Source organism: Balaenoptera borealis, assembly GCF_965194805.1.
Source record: "Balaenoptera borealis genome assembly, chromosome: 1".
NCBI classification, from domain to species: domain Eukaryota; kingdom Metazoa; phylum Chordata; class Mammalia; order Artiodactyla; family Balaenopteridae; genus Balaenoptera; species Balaenoptera borealis.
In genome coordinates, this window is record NC_138860.1 from 21,345,380 (window position 1) to 21,366,380 (window position 21,001).

General features: G+C 40.3%; 1 protein-coding gene across 6 annotated transcripts in view; it reads left to right on the forward strand.

Annotated features, from left to right (window-relative positions):
- The first annotated feature begins 907 nt into the window (after positions 1-907).
- Positions 908-21,001, forward strand: part of DISP1 (dispatched RND transporter family member 1) — a 228,287-nt gene continuing 208,193 nt past the window's right edge. The window contains exon 1 of one of the 6 annotated variants that reach the window (XM_082389750.1): positions 908-20,675. Coding sequence is in view for 1 of the 6 variants with exons in the window: in XM_082389744.1 (XP_082245870.1) it covers positions 20,810-20,940 (131 nt within the window). In the remaining 5 variants the exon portion in view is untranslated. Of the gene's footprint in view, positions 20,676-20,795; positions 20,998-21,001 lie in introns of those variants that run through there. The other 5 variants (XM_082389746.1, XM_082389751.1, XM_082389752.1 and 2 more) reach the window with 5 other exon arrangements.

Consider the following 21,001-nt stretch of genomic DNA (forward strand, 5'->3'; position numbering starts at 1 on the left):
TGAACAGACCAATCACAAGGAATGAAATTGAAACTGTGATTAAAAATCTTCCAACAAACAAAAGTCCAGGACCAGATGGCTTCACAGGTGAATTCTATCAAACATTTAGAGAAGAGCTAACACCCATCCTTCTCAAACTCTTCCAAAAAATGGCAGAGGAAGGAACACTCCCAAACTCATTCTATGAGGCCACCATCACCCTGATACCAAAACCAGAAAAAGATACTACAAAAAAAGAAAATTACAGACCAATATCACTGATGAATATAGATGCAAAAATCCTCAACAAAATACTAGCAAACAGAATCCAACAACACATTAAAAGGATCATACACCATGATCAAGTGGGATTTATCCCAGGGATGCAAGGATTCTTCAATATATGCAAATCAATCAATGTGATACACCATATTAACAAATTGAAGAATAAAACCATATGATCATCTCAATAGCTGCAGAAAAAGCTTTTGACAAAATTCAACACCCATTTATGATAAAAACTCTCCAGGAAGCGGGCAGAGAGGAAACCTACCTCAACATAATAAAGGCCATATATGACAAACCCAGAGCAAACATCATTCTCAATGGTGAAAAACTGAAAGCATTTCCTCTAAGATCAGGAACAAGACAAGGATGTCCACTCCCGCCACTATTATACAAGATAGTTTTGGAAGTCTTAGCCACAGCAATCAGAGAAGAAAAAGAAACAAAAGGAGTACAAATTAGAAAAGAAGAAGTAAAACTGTCACTCTTTGCAGATGACATGATACTATACATAGAGAATCCTAAAGATGCTACCAGAAAACTACTAGAGCTAATCAGTGAATTTGGTAAAGTTGCAGGATATAAAATTAATGCACAGAAATGTCTTGCATTCCTATACACTAATGATGAAAAATCTGAAAGAGAAATCATGGAAACACTCCCATTTACAATTGCAACAGAAAGAATTAAATACCTAGAAATAAACCTACCTAAGGAGGTAAAAGACCTGTACTCAGAAAACTATAAGACACTGATGAAAGAAATCAAATATGATACAAACAGATGGAGAGACATACCATGTTCTTAGATTGGAAGAATCAATAGTGTGAAAATGACTATACTACCCAAAGCAATCTACAGATTCAATGCAATCCCTATCAAATTACCAATGGCATTTTTTACAGAACTAGAACAAAAAATTTCACAATTTGTATGGAAACACAAAAGACCCCGAATAGCCAAAGCAGTCTTGAGGGAAAAAACGGAGCTGGAGGAATCAGACTCCCTGACTTCAGACTATACTACAAAGCTACAGTAATCAAGACAATATGGTACTAGCACAAAAACAGAAATATAGATCAATGGAACAGGATAGAAAGCCCAGAGATAAACCCATGCACTTATGGTCAACTAATGTATGACAAAGGAGGCAAGGATATACAATGGAGAAAAGACAGTCTCTTCAATAAGTGGTGCTGGGAAAACTGGACAGCTACATGTAAAGAATGAAATTAGAACACTCCCTAACTCCATCTTCATCAGAACTGTCACCTGATGAAAACAAGGTGTAAAGAATCTGACAACACTGTGATCATTACCTAGAAAAATGGGGAGGGGGAGATCTTTTCAGCCAGAGGGGACAACATTGCAAAGGCCCTGAAGTGGCGAAAAGTAGGACATGAAAAGCAGACAAGTATGGCTGGAGCTAGGGAGCAGGAAGTAAGGTGACTGTATAATTTTGTCCAAATAAGGACACTTTTGATCATGAAAGTATGCGTTATTAACAATTATGCCAGGACAGTCCTGGGAAAACTGGGATGCATATTAGCAACACACAGAGTAGTGTCCAGTGATTTGGGGCATGAAGATAGAGGCCGCACCATGCAGGGCCTATGGCCCATGGGAAGGAGCTTGGATTTTATTCTAGTCCCAGTTCCAGCAGCACAAAGCTGAGGATAGTAGGGTGGTTTGAAGATGAGACAGTGGCAGCCACAGCAGCTACTGAATGTTTTTGAGCAAGCAAGTGGCATAATCAGACTTTTAGAAAGCTAACTATGGTGGCTGTGTGAGAGTGAATTAACACCAGGAGAGACTTAGGAGACCATTGAATCTGTCCAGGAAAGATACAGAGATAGTCCAGTGTTGGGTTTGCTTCAATTCTGACATCAAGTTTTTCTGCCCTATTCCTGACTCCTGAATCCTGTTTCCCTCTTTATCCTTTGTTCTAGTAAATGGATCCCTTTCCAGTTTCCTGTTGCTGCTCCTGACTTTTCAGCCCACCCAAGACTGCCCAAACGCAAAAGTTGGGGACAGCTCAGAACCCTAGACTTGGGAGCCTGACTGGATCCCCTAATATAACCTGCCTTAAGCATTGTCGGGGAGGAAAATTTTTTCCTCTACCTATCTTAGGTTCTTGGCTGGGGCTCTGTAATAAACACAGGTTAGCAAGAGAAAAAAACCCAAAAGTTTATTAATATTAACATGTAGATCTCACATATACGTGGGAGAAACTAAGAGAATAGTAACTCAAAGAGGTGGCTTAGAATTCAGGCTTATATGGTATCTTTAACAAAGAACAATAAAGTTGTAGAGAAGTGACAGGACAAAGGAAAATGGTTTTAGGCTTCCAAGAAAGGAAATTGTGGGAAGGTAAATATATGGGAGGAAACCAATGGTAGATAAGTATAGTCGGTAATGTTTGTTATGTAGATTTCGCTAGTGCCATCTCCAGACTGAGTCTAAAGTTGCCTCCCATGATTTCCTTTTGTCTTTCCTGATAGAGAGGGAGGAGAGACACCTTTGAAAATTTATGTCCTGCCTTTAGTCAAATAGGGCGAAAGCAAGGAACTTTTCTAGTATCTGCTTCTTCTTGATTGCCTTCAGTTCAAAATAATCCTCATGGCAAAGTGGCGTATTCTGGGGTGATATATTCTGATTTCCTTCAATATCATCATGTTCTAGAAAACTGTTCAGATATCCTGCTACTCCTCTGAAACCCCAGAGACTAACTGCTTACCTTGACCTACTATGTGCCATCCATAAGTGTTAGGGTTTCAGAGATAAACAAAACTCTACACTCGAGGAAACCAGGCCAGGAGAAGAGAAAGAAAATGTAAATAAATAATTACAATCCAGTGATAAAAAAATAGAAGCTACCACTTATTATAAGATAGGCATGTTTAAGGGCTTGAGATATATTAACTCATTTAAACCCCACAACTAGACTTTGAGGTATGTTCTGTGATTATTCCCAATGTATAGATGGTGAAACTGAGACACAGAGAGATTAAGCAACCAAGGTCATGCAGCAAGGAAGTGCTGGAATTGACATTCAAACCCCAGAGCATCCTGGCTCCGGAGTTCAGGGCTTTAGGGTTGAAAAGGTTTAGAAAGATCGCTGAGGGGAATTCAAGTGGAAATCAACAGAGGGCTTGAAAAACTGGATTCAGTTTCCACCTGAGATTAAAGGGGAAAAAATGTGTATGTGTGTGTGTGTGCATATGTGTATGCGTGTGCCTGTGAGTATGCAAGCACATGGTGGGCATGCACTTGTGTGTGCGTGTGTGTGTGTGCGTGTGTGTATGTAGCTGTTTGGCTCTCCATGGAGCTATTTATTCCAATAGTGGTGAGGGATTGCTGTGAGTCATCCCCTGTCTCCTGTCTGCCACTTCTTATCATGCACCATTTCTGTGACAAAGAGCAAAGGGTATTCAGCCATACCAAGCCGCCCAGACCCCAATCCTCTTCTCTACATCAGCCTCAATTTTTATTCAACAGTATCTATCTCAATTACCAAATGAGATAAGGTATAGGAGAGTGTTTTGCAAATTATTAAGTACCATACAAATATTAGTTATTATTGTCACTACCACCAGCAGAGCTGGTCAATTACTATAACTTTCCTTCCCCACATGGGAAAGTGCTGCAAAAATCCTCACGAAGAAACTCATTGAAAAGTCCCCATGTTGTTTTTGGAACTGGTCACTAGGTGTTGCTATTTGTTAAGATAACGTATTACTAACCTTTTCCCCCCGGCTCCAAAATGCCTGTATTTTTTGGTAGAGGTACTGAGATTGCTTTTTCTCTATGTGATTTTGAGAATAACCCATTGTGTTTCCCGTAATTTACAGTGCGATAATTCAAAATCAAGTGAGGGAGATTAAATGTCCTTAGACTTCTCTTTTTCCTCCTTTCATGCCGTTGGTTTTCACAATGATTTGTTTGACTGCAGTGCCTGCAAGGTAGATCACTCCTCAATCCCCATTTCAGTCATTCAACAACTATGTATTGAGCATTAGATATAGGCCAGACATTGAACCAGGAGCTGCAGAAACGAAAATTAAATAAAGTTGTATCCATCATGCAGCTTGATCTGCTATCTCTTTCTCAGACAACAGACCCACATTTCCAACTTTCTGTTGGGAAACGAACTAAACAAATGCACATGTCTTTCTAGTTCCTGCACTGAAAGTCTCCCACAGTAGCATCCACGTAGCTCACCTGCAAATCAAACTCACTGTATTCAGCTCGAGTACCACCTCTTGACTTGACTGGAACTATGCTTTTCTGTCATCAAGCTCAAAAACTTCACTTTTCTCCTTTTTTTCCCTCCCGCTTCAAATTGATTGTCATGTCCAAGCTTTGAAACAGGTTTTCCCCTCATCTCCTTCCCCAAAGCCCCTAGCATTCAAATCTTCAGTTCCCCTTGCCTGGGCCACAGTGAAAGACTCCTAATTGACTTTCCTCTCTCCTTTTCCTCTTACCTACAACAAATCCTCTACCGTTGACAGAGTGATTTTCTTGAAGAGTGTTTCATCGTATAGCTCCGACCTTCATTCCTTATTCTAAACTATTTAAACCTCTCTTTAGCATCTAAAGCTCTTCTCCATCATCTGACTTCAGCCTATATAATCTGCACTCTACCCCTAAATTAACAAAAAGTGGGTGAAAAAATATTTATGTGCCAGCATTGGGCTAAGGCATGTGGAGTAGAGAGATGAACAAAATCAGACCCCTTTTCTCAGGCTAAGCAGAAGAAGGTTATTAAATAAGTGTTATGGACTGAACTGTGCCCAACCCCCCGCCTCCCCCCCCCCCACCTCCAACTCCTATGATGAAACCCTAACACACTGTGCCTTAAAACGTGACTGTATTTGGAGATAGGGCCTTTAAAGAGGTAATTAAGGATAAATGAGGTCATATGTGTGGCCCTAATCCATTATGACTGGTGTACTTATAAGAAGAGGGAATGACACCAGGGAGGTGCCCACACAGAGAAAAGGTCATGTGAAGACATAGCAAGAAGGCAGCCGCCAGCAAGTCAAGGGGAGAGACTTGGGGAGAAGCCAAACCTGCTGACGCCTTGATCTTGGATTTCTAGTCTCCAAAACTATGAGAGAATAAATTTTTGTTGTTTAAGCCATCCAGTCTGTGGTATTTTATTATGGCAGTGCTAGCAAACTAATATAAGTAAATACAAAATATTTTTGGAAAAAGATTACTGGCCTGTATATGGGACTACAAGGAGGAAGTAGTTAACTAATTTCACTTTTATAAGCCCAATGGTGCATTATTATTTGTTATATTATTTATTGCTCTCCTAATATGTCCAATTTTATCCAGTCTCCATGGCTTTGCCCTTGATATTTTTTTTCACTTGGTACACTCTCCTCTCCATCCTATCTCTGCTATCAAAATTCTACTCATCCTTTAAGGCCAATGCCATTATCAACATTTCCACGAAGTCCTTCCTCTGTTCTGAACTTGATTTGATTTGCCTTTCCTTTTGGCTTCTTTACTGTTTTGGGGGTATCTTTCCAATAGTCTTCATCTTCCAAAGATTTATTTATGAATCTGTCATTTGACTTATCTATTCTTCCCAATTATAAGTGCTTTCATAGAAGGAAATGTCTCTCACTTATTTTTATATTCCTTATGGGACTTATGGCTGGGACTTGCACACAGTAGATGCTCAATAAATATTTATTTAATTTGAACAAGAGGGGAATTCTGCTAGAATAAACAGAATTATACATTTTTGCTTGACATTTTAATGAAGATATATTGTTTGTTCTTTTCTGTAAAAAAAACAAAAATAAAAACAAACCTACAGTTTCTTTTCTGTTCTCTTGATCTCCTGAAGGAAGATTCAGCCACCTTGTTGGTTCTGCAGCTTCATCAGTTTCTCAGTGTGTTCCCTCTCCTGATGATATTGGTGAAGAAAATATTTGGCCAAGTTCTTCAAAGCCATGTCATCATGGTCAAAGTAGTAAGATTTAAAGATTTAAAGGGGATGATTCAGCTGAAGCTGTTTCCAAAGCAAGCCGACTTTGGATAAAGCTGACTATCCAAATTTCTAAGTCTTGAAGTGTCAGTTTATCCAAATCTAGTTAAAGTTTGGATTAAACATACAAATTCAGAACTGATCTTCGGCACACTACTCTGTGAGTATGATCTCGAAGATCTAAAAAACAGTTGATATTGAAGTTACCTTGGAAGTTTAGCTTCTCTTACCTAGAAGTTGAACTCTTTCTTTTCTCCAAGCCTCTAAAATTATGACCTCTGCTTCTGAAGACCTTTTTATCTACCTCTTTTGCAAAAATTTCTTAAGATCTAACCTCCACTTTAAAAGACTGCAGGAGTCCAGAGAAGAGCTTCAGAATTCCCTCACTTAGTCTCAATCAAAAACAAGTAATCTTAACCCTAAATGTTTTCTTCTTCTTTTCTATCTTTTAGCTAAGCCTTAATAAAAGTGTAATTAAAATATCCCTAAAGAACTTCAGAACCTCAAGCATGAGTAATCCTGGAATTAAATAGGAAAAAAAGCTATCTGTTTTGCTCTGTTGTGCTGTTAACACAGTAATCTCCATATAAACCTAAGCTAGGGAATCTTGTTCTCATTAACTCAATGAAATTCTATACTACAATGAAAAGGGATGAACTAAAGTTACTCCCAACAATTTAGATGAATCTCGCAGACGTAATGTTGAGTGAAAGAAGCTACGAAAAGAGTACAGACTGTATTATTCCATTATTACAAAGTTCAAGAAGAGGCAAAATGAATCTCTAGTTATCGTGAGGATTAAATGAGCAGATTCGTGCAAAAAGTCCTTGGAACGGTAGATGAATTGAAACTGATCAATAAATGTGAGCCACTTTTATTATAATGGGGGACAGTCACTAAAACCTCTCTGAGATAAATTGTACTCATTAAAGGGTTTTAATGAAGAGCCTTAAAGTGCCCTGATGAAAGAATGACAAATGAGCCTCCACTAAGGTTAAGTACTCAGAAGCAGAGTATCAGGACTTGCAGGCAGAGGTTATGCTAGCAGTGAGATGAGGCTCATTGTAAGACAGGGGGCAGAGAGGGGTTGGGGAATAAAGATCAATGGGAAGCCTTGCCTGGCTCAGGCAAGGGGTGGGATGGGGGTTGGCTAGCAAGTTATTTCTGAGAGAAGAATGGGGAGGGTGGGAGAAGCAGGAAAGCATGTGTAGGAGAAGCTCCAGAGAGAAATTTAGAGGACCCTCACACCAGAGCGCCATCAGCCTTCCCCCAGCTACTCCAAATAAGTACAATCTAGGACCAGCACTGTCTATAGCTAAAAAACCAAAAAGCAAAACAAAACAAAAAAACCCCACAGGCTTGCTTTGGAAACAGCTTCAGGAAAAGTCCTCTAGCCCTAACCTAACCAGATCACTGCCAGAGCCTCCCTCCTTTAAACAGAATCCTTGATCCCTCATTCCCTAAGGCATCAGCCCACTCACTCATCCTGCCTCCAATGGTCTGATGAGGCTGATGTGATGGATAGGACTGCAGTCCTTCATCTGGTTCCAGTTACGTTCCACAGCTGTATGCGCCATTGTGCTCAGGCTGGCTAGATACTGAGCCCTCAAATACATGGTTCAAGCTTGGGTCCCTTTTCATGTTCTTTAGTAAGACTATGCCTGCTCAGAAATGTTGAATAACTAAAATACCATTTTTTTTTAAGTTGGAACATTTCTTCCTACTTATTGTTCTCCTTTTCCACTTACTCTCCTTTTACTCAGGAATTTTCAGGCTCAAAGAAACTAAAATACCGGTTTGGGGGTTTATAATGTTATCAAGAAGGCTTTGAAAGTGCTTTTTAAAGTACTACATTCCTTATACTTATATTTCAATAATATAAATGTAAAAATGTCTCCATAATGTGCCAAACTGCACTTAAACTGTCATTGTCAACTTAATGGACAATCATAATCCAAAAGTAATTATAATCTTCAGTAACTATCATGGCACCATTAAGTTCTTCACATATCAAGATTTGTTCTACATGAGAATAATTGTCACTCAATGATCCTTCAACAACTTGGGTCATTACATAATCGCACTCTGAAACTCGAGACTGGTGACACCACAGATATTTAACAAATACGATTTGATTTTCTTATCCTGATCATGTTTCCTTCTTCCTCACCTCTAAAAAAAACTGTGATGCAGGGGGAGAGTATGGGCTTGCAGAAGGAAGAATAAGTTATTCAGGAAATTTTTCAAAAGAAAGGACAAATTCAAACTATGTTTTGGTAATAGAAATGGAGCCTTAGGCAAAAATCTGTAGACTGGTAGGCATTCCTGTATCTAAGATAAGTGAGACCTGAATCTTTCACTCCGTAAACCTTGAAAATAGGCTAAGGTGAGCAGACATCTTGGGTTGGCTCAGACAGAGTGGGTTTCTGAAGACTAATCTCACAAAACTTGCCCCCCTAATAAACAGCTGTGTTGAACCGTACATTTCAAAGACTTCATAAATGCAGGGTATTCTTTGTCGCTAATATATTGGGTCAACTTTGTCAATATAAAGTTTCTGAAAATAAGACCCAAACCACAGGATTGTCCATGAGAACACACAAATTGTATATGAAATTGTGTGTGTGCGCGTGCGCGCGCTAACGCTTTGTCTTGTGGGAAGAGGTGTACATTTTTCATCATGTTCTCGGAAGGGGCCATGACTGAAATGAGGATGAGAATCACTGACCTCTGGTGAGGTCCAGAAAACAATAACAAGCAGCCCAAAAGCAAAGGATGCTCCTACAAAGACAGCTGAAGGGGTGGCAACCGCACAGCCACTGGTCCTGCAGCATTAAACTGGAAATAGCTGTCCAGGAGCAGAGCCACTGGCCCCCCAAAACAGGATTTGTATATTTTAAATACGCTGAGCTCAATTTGCCAGAATCAATTTTTTTTTTTTTTTTTTTTGGTCAGGCTCACACAAATTATTTAGGTCAAGATTCTCCACCCAAGCCCTTTGGAGAAAGAGAAAATGCCTGCTGTGGACCATGGGCAGGTAAATTCTTCAGCAAACACGCAGAGGGTGGATGAGGGGGAGATGGCCTGGCGGAATTCACAAGCTTAGACCTTAACCAAGAATGGGATAAGGGGCTCGTCGTATAGACTGATCATTTCAGGTCTTTTGGATTTATGATCTGGACAGAGGCCATCGTTCTTCAAAGTTCCACATCTTTTTTTTAGGCATCCAGTCTCAGGTAGATACATGGTGACCCTGGAACAGCTGCAGGAACTTGGGGGCGGGGGAGGGAGGAGAGGACAGAGGGAAAAGGGAGGTTGGCAGAGGGATACTGCAGTATGGAGCTTCACACCTCCTATTGGGAAGGATGGAAAGACCTGGGGCTATAGCGCTGTTCTGGTCATCTGTATGAGCCCTCTGTTACAGCTTCGTTTAGTTATTTCCTGAAGTCACTTTTTAAAAAGAAATATTTTTTCAGGGAAATAAAAATATCCCTGGCAGGATCACTGTTTAAGACTTCTTCAGCTAACACCTCAATTATGAGTGAATACCATAACAAGGGCTGGAAACAGGGAGGAAAACTGGGAGGGCTGATAAATATGTTTCATAATTGAGCCTAAGGAATCAATCTCTCTCAGAATTCTTGTTCCAGCAACATTAAAATTATTAGTGGCCTAAATGTCAAGTGTTCAGTGATCATATTTTTGAAATAAAAATTTCCTCAAGTGATCTGACAAGTCTAAGTGTACTTACGTGGATAATGGCATAGGATATTTGAGATTAGAGTGAACTTTAGCCAAAGGTGACTGACTCCCATTTAGTTTACAGGGTTACACCCTTCCCAGCCTACAATTAGATCTGCTGGCTGGAGGCCACGTGAACTGTAAGACAGGAATTTTTCCTCCACTTGAAAATTGTAGGAAAATTACTGCTTTAAAATTTGGAATAATATTATACTTTTTATTTGGGCACTCCTGTTGAAAGACTTTCATTAAAAAACAATTCTATTTTATTTTCATATAATTCAAAAATTCAATTAAATTAAATGGGTATACTTCAAGAAAAAGTTATGACTGGCTGTAATAAATTCATTTGAGCGCTAAGGATGAACTCTTAAAGAAGGTTCAGTGGATTGTTCTTGATGTTTTGAAGGACATGTGAAGTCCTGGAGTTCTGGGAGAGTCCTGAAGCGAGTCCAGTTTTCAGAGAAACTGATGGTTTCTGAGGTACAGAAAGAATGTTATCTACCTCTGTAAACTGAGATCTCTTTGGGACCTTGAAAAGAAAAAAAGCGGGAAAGTTTATCTTTCTCTTTAGTCTATGAATAAACAGGAAGAGAAAAGTGAAAACTGAGTTAACTGGGTAACCTAATATTTTAAGTGTGTCAAGCTGATTTGGCTAAAACAGTCTATTATTTTTGTTAATTTAAAAAAAAAAAGCTACATTTCACGTCATGGCTGAATGCTTTTAATATTTTAAACATTCACTTGTTTTGTTAAAGTCACTATGAGTGATTTTATTTTCAGGCTTATTCTTTAACGTCTGCGTTTTACAAAATGATTCGTGTCACACTTGTATGGAAAGTCCTCCACTCTGAAAAAGGGAGTAACTTCTTAAATGAAAAGACGTATTTTTCAAGCTATGTATACTGTATATCACGGCAAAACTGCTAGTGTTTTTACTGCTTGACTTTTCTCATAATACATAATACTTTATGTATTATTTAAATAAACGCATTAATTTTAGATTTGGAACTGTTTGACAGCTAGCTTTTCTGAGTCATCTAGAGTCACTCACTGTACACCTTACTGTTGAGTATCTATTTTTTCTTGTAGTCCCACTGGCAGTTCCTTAACTCTCTCCTTGTAGCACCTACGTTCTTCACCTACCATTTTATCATTCTTCTCTCTCTGTATTTGACTTTCTTTAGTAATAGGAAGGGATTAAATTTGTATTTTTCAGATCTTCCAGTTGGAAGAATGATCCCTTGTGCGTAATACAAGTAAAGTTGAGCTCTTCCTTCTGTGAACTTTTGCAAAATTCATTAGCTTGAAAACCGTGGGAATTCCCTGATGGTCCAGTGGTTGGGACTCTGCGATTTCATTGCCAAGGGCTTGGGTTCAGTCCCTGGTCAGGGAACTAGGATCCCAGAAGCTGCACAGCACAGCTAAAAAGAAGAAGAAAAAAAAGGAAAAACAATTTTTGGTATATTGTACATATATACACATTTCTTTTTAGTTTAAAAATTGAGTGACAAGATGAAATGCTAATATTAGAGTCCAGTTTGAGTTCATTTACATCAAGCAAAATATATTCACACATACACACACAAACTTTTCCCTGGATTCCTCTTAGAATCTTAGGCTCAGAAGTTAGGTTATCTGGTTCAAACTCTCACCCACTTCTCATTAAAGTAATGTGGCAGATGGTCACACAGCTTCTACTTGAAGGCTTCAAGTAATGGGCAACTCCTTCTGCCTGTTTTGAGTTGCTTTTATTTCATTGATGCACTTATTTGTTCATTTATTCATCATTTATTGAACACATACTATGTCAATTACTGCGTTACAGCACTGTTGTGAAAAAGATTTTCATCCTTTTTGGTATATTTCCTGCCCCCCAGGAAGTCTGAATTCCTGTGAGGAGAGACACATATGCAAATGTGTGAGATGGCATATAGTGTGGTCCTTAAGTCTTCAGAGATATGAAGCCCTTTAGTGACAGGAGTCATTACCTCTTCTTGGAGGGCATTGGGAAGCTTCAGAGTGTGACATCTGGGATGGTCTTGAAGGTTGAGTGCGTGTGTGTCAGTTGAAGAAGAGGCAGAAGGAGGACATTACAGGTACAGAGAAAAACACACGCAAAGACATTCAAAAGAAAAGATTGGAAAGAGTGGTGGTGGTAGTGGTAATAGTGGTGGTTAGAGGTTCATTTCATGGAACCTTCCAGCAGGAAAGAAGGTTTTGTCAGAGGGGATGAAGAGACAGGCAATTACAGGGGAAAGTAGAGAGGAGGAAGGTGGAGGATGAATCTGGAAAGAGAGCTGGAGGTTCTGAGTAGGAAAACCCATATCTGCTTATGAACTGAATTTTATCCCATAAGCAACAGAAAGCTAATTATGTTTTCAAGTGTGGTAATAATCTCTATCACCTATATTGCAGTTTCAATGTGCTAGGCATTGTCTTCTTAGATTAGTTAACTTATTTAGACCTTATACCAATCCTATGAAGTAGGTACTGTTATTATCCCCATTTTAAGCTGAGGAAACCAAGAACAGAGAGGTTAATCAAGTTACCTAAGGCCACACAGCTAGGATGTGACAAACCTGAAATTCGAACTAAGTAAGGGAGCTTTGGAAAAATAACTGAGAGCAACGTGGACCGTGGTCCAGGGTTAGTGGCAGGAAGTCCAGTCTGGAGGCTATTATAATAAATCAAAAAAGAGAGTTTATACTGAGACAGTGGCTGGGATGGAAAAGTACATCAAAAGGATTCTGTGCCAAATACTGTCTCTCACATGCTAGTTATGGGATCTAAAGCACTCTAAATTCTCTAGGATGATTTCATTGTAGATTACAACCTTGATGAAGAGTCTCATTAGAAGAATTTAGCAACTATGTATTACATGCTTGCTATGTGCAAGGCCCCTGGCAACTTTGCCTTACTTTCAGGTATCATTTGCTTCATTTTTCTTACAACTAAATTTCCTTGCAGGAATATAGTCTAGCATTTAAAACGTGGCATGGTATTTCCTCAGTGCACAAGTATTCCTAGAGAGATGTTCTTTTATATTTTCGGACCAAACTAAAATAAGCTGTTCAGTGTCTTGCTATGAATTCCTGTCAGAAAATGGCTAGGGTTTTGGCAGGGTTTTGGTGGGCAGTGGACCAAACACTAATACTTTTGGTAAATAATTTTAACCCAAACACTCTCTTCTTGTTTCAAAATCTCCCTGGGCTAGTGGTCGCCTGCCTAAGGACTGATTGTTCCTGACTGCATTCTCCACCCACGCCCTCTTCATTCTGCACAAACTCCCTCTGTGTAGGGGATGGGAGTGGAAGGTGGGTGTTGCTGCTCGCATTACCACCCTGCAGATGGTCCACTCCGGCAAGACAGACCAAGGCAATTTTCTGAATACTTAAGGGGATAGCTGGGTTTGGGTGTCACGTGTCCAGGCATTGGTCTCAATTTACTTTGCCAGTGAGTGGATATGATATTTATTTGTTATCCATTCAACAAACTTTGATTGAGCACTATTATATGCTAGGTTTTGTGCTAAGTGCTTGGAGTCAGAGATGAATAAAACATGGTTTGTGACTTCCGGAAAGTTACATTCCAGCTCCCTTATCAGTCAAGTTCCAGTCAGGAAAAAGAAACCACGCAAGTTATCTTAACAGAGAGAATTTAGTATTGGGAATTCATTAAATGGGTGATGGACTGCTGGAAAGGGAAAAGGGAGCATTGAAGTCATAGGGAGACAGTAGCTGCAGGAAGCAGCTCATGACTTTAGGGCTGTGGAAACAAAGGGAGAAGCAGAGTCTGCAGAAGTGAAGGCTGCACTCAGAGGTGAGGCTGCATTTCTGTAGCAGATACTCTGAGGGGCCTGATGAGGCTGGCTTTGGGAGTCGGGTTAAAGGTGGTAACTTGTCATAACAGCCATTTCCAAGGTGAAGGGCCATCATCAGTGATGCTGACAGGAAACAGGAAGTAGGAAGGAATAAGTCCCTTTCCTGCCTCCGGGCTTCCAATCTCCCTTTAATGCCCCCTACTGGCAAAACCTAACAGAGAGCAACTGCCAAAGGAGAAATGTCTGTGGGGCTGCCCTGTGGAGACAGAAATGCAAACAGATCAGTCATTCTAGCAGGGAGTCCAGGGTGAGCCTAAGCCGGAATTGAGCACGTTGGAACATGTTGCAGTCTTGAGAGTTGGATTTCCAGAATTCGATTTGCATTCTCTGGCCTCAGGGCCTTTGCCCTGGCTATTCTTTCTGTCTCGGTATACTTTTCCCCAGACATGCCTTTTTTTCGCTTTTTTCAAGCCTCTGCCCCAATGTCACTTCTTGATGATTGTAATTGCAATCCCCACCCTTTTATTGGGCCCTGTTTTTTTCCTAAAGTATTTATCACCATGTTAAATAAGCATATTAGATTACAATAAACATTTATCATCGTGTTTAATATGTTAAATTGTAACAAATTTAACATTTATTTATTGCTTTATTGTTTATTTCCTTCTCCCCGCCCCGCCAACCCCGCCACCTTCCCATGAGAATGCAAGCTCCACAAGGGTAGGAATTGGTGTCTCTTTTGTTTACCAGTGGATCTCTGGATATTTGTTGAATGAACAAATGAGTGGATGTGTGCTTAGTTGAGGAAGAATAAGAAAATTGTGTGGGGCCAAAGGCTAATAAGACTGATTTAAAATGACTAATATGGACAGTATGGTGAATTAGATATGTTGATTTCTCTTCCATGTGGAAAGAGGAGTTGCAGGAAGAAGATGAAGATAGTGTTTGACGAACTGTATTTGCAAGATGGGTTTCAGCAGTGCTCTTTTGTGTTCAGGGGATAGAGCGAGACCTGGGTGGGGAGAGGACGTGGGCAAGTACCTCCACATTGGAGCCTCAAGGCCTGGCATCTTAGATGACACATGTAGGCAGGTTCCTTGGGCCAGGGCAGCAGCGATGTCTCAGAAACTATATGCAGTTTGTCTCTGTTGGAGCGAATGTGGAGGCAGAGAGGTCAGCAGAGTCCATATCTATTTGTTAATGGAGTCTCACTGTTCCATTTTCCAAAAGTGCCGCATCAATTTCTCCAGCATTCTTTGGGCTATACTCCTCTAATACCAAATTTTTACTTGATTGCCAGAAGAAAAAAAAGAATAAAAAATATAGAACATGACTCAAAAACCAAACAAATGAACAACCAACCCACCCTAAAGAAAAGTACTTTAAAAGTAACTACAGTGAAAAGACTAGTCTGGTTCAATAGCACGTGTCCACTCTGTGCCCAGGTAAACTCCTAGACTCACATACTAAATAACAACCAATCCATGAGTTATTACCTTATAACCACATGGAGATCAGATCAGTTTCTCTGATTCAGTCTTACGTACTTTCCATTTAATTTTTAACAATATCCATCACAGATCTTTGGTCTTGCTTCTCTTTTTTTATTGTAAAATATTAAGAAGGATACAAAGGTGGATAGTTGTCATGTAGTACATCAACAGTCCAATGTTCTATTCATACTTTGGTGGGAGAAAAGTAGCCTTGATGTATTTAAGAAATCTTTCCTTTAGAAATATTTAACGAATCTTGCTTGTATGCCATAGGGTTACCAGATTTAGCAAATAAAAATACAGAATAATCAGTTAAATTTGAATTTCAGATAAGCAATGAATAATTTCTTATTAGAAGTATGCCCCATGCAATATTTGGGGACATACTTACATGAAAAAATCTGAAACTCAAATTTAAGTGGGTGTCCTGTATTTTATCTGACAACACTATGTTCAGGGTAGTTTCTTGGGCAGTAAGTATTTGCAGTGGAGAAGGTCTATCTCAGGATGAAAGACCAGAGGACTCAGAAATAACCCTCTATGATTCTGTCATGTCTACTCAAGGCAGATATATCCAACCTGTACAGTATTGATTTTTAAAGTTTTTAAGAGAATGTTAAAAATAAAGGAAGTGACTTCTTACTAATTAATCAGTATTCTTTTGTAGAGAAGGCATATTCCTCTTTAAGATATAACATCAATTGTTTTCACAGGGAAAGTTTTGCCTCAGTCTTCCCAGCCTGTAGCTAATTTCTTCTTTGGAAATAGTTTGTATCATTGAAGCTCAGAGCTGAAAATTCAGTCTACCTAGTGGTGAGATTTTCAAGTTAGGAGTGGAAATGTGTGTCTATTTCAGTTACCAAACCGGGGAGTGAAATCATTATTGAAGAAGAAAGGCTTGTTTTCCTAGTCCTGTTGGAATTTAGCAGGTGAAACTTTCTCTGGCAGGAGCATTCCTGCTTAGTTTTGATTTTGTTGGGAAGAAAACAAAGTGTGGTTTGTGCCCCAGTCAGATCCGCAGAATGCCCATTGCTTTTGCAGAAAGAAAAACAAGGATTGGAGTTTAAAATCATTAACTGTATAAAAGTCCTTCCAAACACACCCACCCAAGCTTTCTGTTAATGAGTATCATGTCAAGTTTCCCTGGTGTGTTTCTCTTTTACACATGGAATTCTCATTGGTGTGGGTTTTAAAGAGGTAGAAATATCTGATCATTATACAATGTGTCCCTGTGGAAATCACGTTTCATTTAAATTCCACAAGGGAAAAGAGGTGAATAAGATACTATTTTATTTCTATTTATAAATATGTTTACCTCAAGAGGGTATGAATCAGTGTTGAAAATATTTTAATGGGATATACAAACCTATAAAATTGACCAAAATTAGACTTAAGAAGGAATGGGGAGTTATTGTTTAATGGGTACAGAGTTTCATTTTGGGAAGAGGCAAAAGTTCTGGAGATGAATGGGGGTGATGGTTATTCAACATTTTGAACGCACTTAATGACGCAGAAGTGTGCACTTAAAAGTGGCTAAAATGGGACATTTTATGTTTCATATATTTTACCACAATAAAAAATTTAGACCAAAATATCAGAAATCATGTTTTTAATATTTCAATTGAATTGAAACATTCCTGGGGCAGCTCCCTCTTTAGGAAGAAAACACCACCCTCAGTGTAGTGAGTCATCTTTCACTTTAGCCTAAGCGATGTTATTGGATCACAGAAAATTGAGATCTTCATAGAAAATACCTTGCTTTTGGTACCCTGCAGTAGAGTTGGGAATTATTAACTGGAGAGCCCTGGGTGACCTTAATTCTCACTGATTCATAATCTTTTACTAATATAATTTTACACCAGACTATTTATACCCCAGGGAACATGCTGTTGTGATTACCTCCACTTATAGACTAGTTTATTTTTCCACAAATGACTAAACTGCTGCATGTGTAAAGGGAAGAGGATGTAGTTTTAGAGGTAACGGCTACTGATGTTGTTGTTTATGTTGGTGGTGAAAAGAATAAATAAAGATAAGAAAAGCACTCATGTATGAAATAAAGCAAATGTAGAATGTGTAAGTAAACTTTTTAAACATCTAACCTTATTAGCTCTGGTAATTAACCCATCTATCTGTCTGAACAAGTCAGTGAGTACTGAAAAAAAAAAAAGTAGGAAATTTTTCCTTAAAAATGTTCTCTCCTGGTTCAGAGGAACATGTCTATTACCCACTGTCACTCACAAGTGTCTCCTGAATAGTTGTCATGGTTCTGCAGTCAGGCTGATATCATTATATAGATATGGGTAAACTCCAAAGGCCAGGAGGGAGGTGGGGAGGATGCTGGGTAATAGTACAATTTTAAGGATTTCACAATAGCCTCTTGGGGGTATTGGACTCTTTCCACACCAGGTAATTAGGTAACTGGACTGGGAGAGAGAAGATTTTGAACTAGTCCTGTCTCTGGGACCATTGAACTATTAGACCTTAGAGAAACCACTATGTCTAGCTGGACTTTAGCTCCTGCCTCTGTATGATGAAGAATTTGAAATACTGGTTTCTAAAATCTCCCATCATATTTGTATACTGATGGTATGATTTGCCTCACCCGTCAACCCCATAGTAACTCTGACAGTTTTCCTGTAGGGACCAGGTAGCAGCGGAGGTGTGAAAATCTTCCTCCTGCCATTGGCCTGGGGAGAGAAGCTGACTCCAAAGTTCTGGTGAGAAGAGAGTGATGCAGAAAAGAGAGTGAGCAGGCAACCTTGCGTCTTGTGAATTGATGTCTTGGTGTTTCATTGTTAGGAATAGCAACCTACTAACACTAACCCAAGTCAAATGGGAAATTTACTGGAAGGACATAGAATTTTCATAGAATTTAAGGACAGAAAGTTTAGCTGGACCACATGAGGGATTGGAATAAAAAACTGGAAAGATGGGAACTAAGGTGACCCTCTCTGAGATAATTCTGTCTTCTCTTTCTGCTTCTTTCTCTCTTCCTTATCCTTTCTCTCTCCTCTTCCCTCTAGTTCCCCTAGCTGTTTTTTCTCTACCTGCGTGGGACACCTTGCTCATGCCTAACCCAATCCTAGGTTTACGTGACATTTCTATTTCAACATGAAAGAGAGACCAGTTGGAGCGCTGTATGTCAACTCTAAAATCCATGCATGAGAGACCCACTTAGCCTATTTGGGTTGTGTCTACATCCACTTCAGTTTGCTGTGGCAATGAGTATGGATCATTTGGCTCAGGGGCTCTGGGAGCAGATTATCTTAAGCAAGATTACTTTGGTTGCAAGTAGCAGAAATCTTCTTTGGCTAGTCAGGCAAAAAAAAAAAAAAAAGTTTTGGAAGTACACAGGGATATCTCCTGTAATCAAAAAAAACAGGGCAGGTCCTGGGTCCTTCATAATGGGTGTTAATAGATCTTTTCTTCAGGGCACTGCCATTTATGTGACTCAGCTCTAATGGCCATCTTCTCTCTGTGTTTCCCTATGCAGTGTTTAAAATTCCCTGAGGGAAGAGTCTAAATGCCTTAGTTTAGGATATGTTCGTATCTGGATTAATCTGTTTACAGGGGACATGATAGTGTGACCAGTTTTCCCAGGACTATTCCAGTTTAAGCACCAAAAGTTCAGCGTCCTGGGATGCCCCTCAATCCTGGGCAAACCCTAGAACATGATCACTTGTGCATAAATATATGGCCCTTTAAGGGATTGGCCTATGTATTGGGGCCATTCCTACAAAAAGAGGAATTGTGGTGAGCTACAGGGAAACATCTCATGGAGTGTCTATTATATTTTATTTCTTGGTGGCCCAGCAAACACACACACACACACACACACACACACACACACACACCCTCACCCACACAAACCCCACATACATCACACCACACATACATACTCTCTTCTTCCCTTTCTTTCAGAGACACACCTCTCTACTATATGATTTGGTTATTTCACATACCATCACAAATGGACTGCTAACCTTCCCAAAGGGAGAACACTCAAAGCTGTGTCTTTCTACTTCATCCAGAGGTGATACTGTGCCCTCTAAGTACAGACTTTCTACATGATGTCCAGTCTTCCTTTTATTTTACCATAATCCTATCTCCATATATGGCAATATAGTTTGTTGCTGGCAAAAGGAAAAGAATTGGAAAAAACTGATATGCCATTTCTTTTTAAAGAGGAAAAATGGGCTCAGTGTGCAAGAGGGTATTTATTAAACAGTAGTGGCAAGCAAGGAAATAGAGGCAACGGCTCTCATTACTGTAGCTGGTAATGAACTTTCTTCCTCCTTGGCCCATTGATTCCATGGTTCCCTAAGGCTTCAGCTGGCAACTCGGTTGGGGTGATTTGCCCAATGGGCAACCCCAGGGGTCTGAGCCCTGGTGGTCCTGCCTTTATAGAGTTGTAATCATCCATTGTTTTTAACATCTGGGTAAGACAGTTTGAGAAAACACCCTCACTGGTAAAATGTTCTCTCTGCGATTTTTCAAGTTCTTATTTTTCTTTGATGACTAGGTCAATCATCCTAGTCAACCCCATAACTCAGTATTTTGTCTATTCCCCTAGAGATATGCACTGATTCCCTGTTGCATGGAGTCTAAAGTCCAAATTTCTTAGCATAATACACAACAGTCTTCCTGATCTGGGCTTGCCTCCTCTCATTATGCTTCCTCCTGACTCTCTGATCGCAGATCTTGCTAAATTAACTGTACCCTCCTCCAGCTCCCTGATTAAACCAAGCTCTCTCTGGAATCCTTCTCCTCTGCATGCCCTCCCCCACCTTGTCTGACCTTTAACTCTTATTCATCATTCATTTCGGTCTCAACGGAGGAGCCATTATCTTTAGAGTCTTGGGTCTGTCCAGCTCCCTACACCACACGACTGCCTTCAGCACGGCCATAGTTCCTCTGATGCTTGATGGTTTCATTGCACTTGTTTGCCCATATATCTGTCCCTGTACTACCCTAAGCTTCCCGAGGAACAGGTCGCTGTTTGATTTATTCTCTGCCTAGTTCATTGCCGTTAGTGCCTCCCTCGCTCCCTAAGATAGGAGCTTTCGTCTGTTTACAGCCTACTTGTTTAATGAGTGATATATAGCAGGTGATAAAAATTTGGATTAAGGAATGTAGCAATACTGCCTTGCGGTGTGATTAACCTCTGTTTATATTTTTGTCAACTTTCAACTAGATTGTGAGGGCAGGGGTCAGTGTCTGAGTCATCTTGCTCCTCCCGGTGCGTGAACAGAGGAGACCCTTGATCAACCGACTGCAGGTCGGTTGGCTGATCCGCTGGAAAGAGAAGCAGCAGGGAGAAAGATTTTTGGCGCCTCCGCCCTTCAGGGTAAGCCCTTCTGCTCCCGGCCGAGTGCCTGCGACCCCCTCTCTCCTCCGCGAGTCCTCTCTGCGAGCTAGTGAGACCCCGCTGTCGCGGCAGGCAGAAAACTCGCGGGGCGGGACTTCCGGTCCCGCTCGCGAATGCCTTCCGGCGCGAGGCGGAAGCCCGGCTCCGGGTCCGGATCGGAGCCGGAGAGTCCCAGGCACTTGTCTCCTCAGTGGATGCCTCTCCGCCCCGCTGCCGCCCCGCGCCGCGGGACGGGGGAGACCGGGTAGGGACGGGAGAGTCGGGACACCTCGCGCGGGCAGAGGGAGAACCGGGACCCCAGGTTT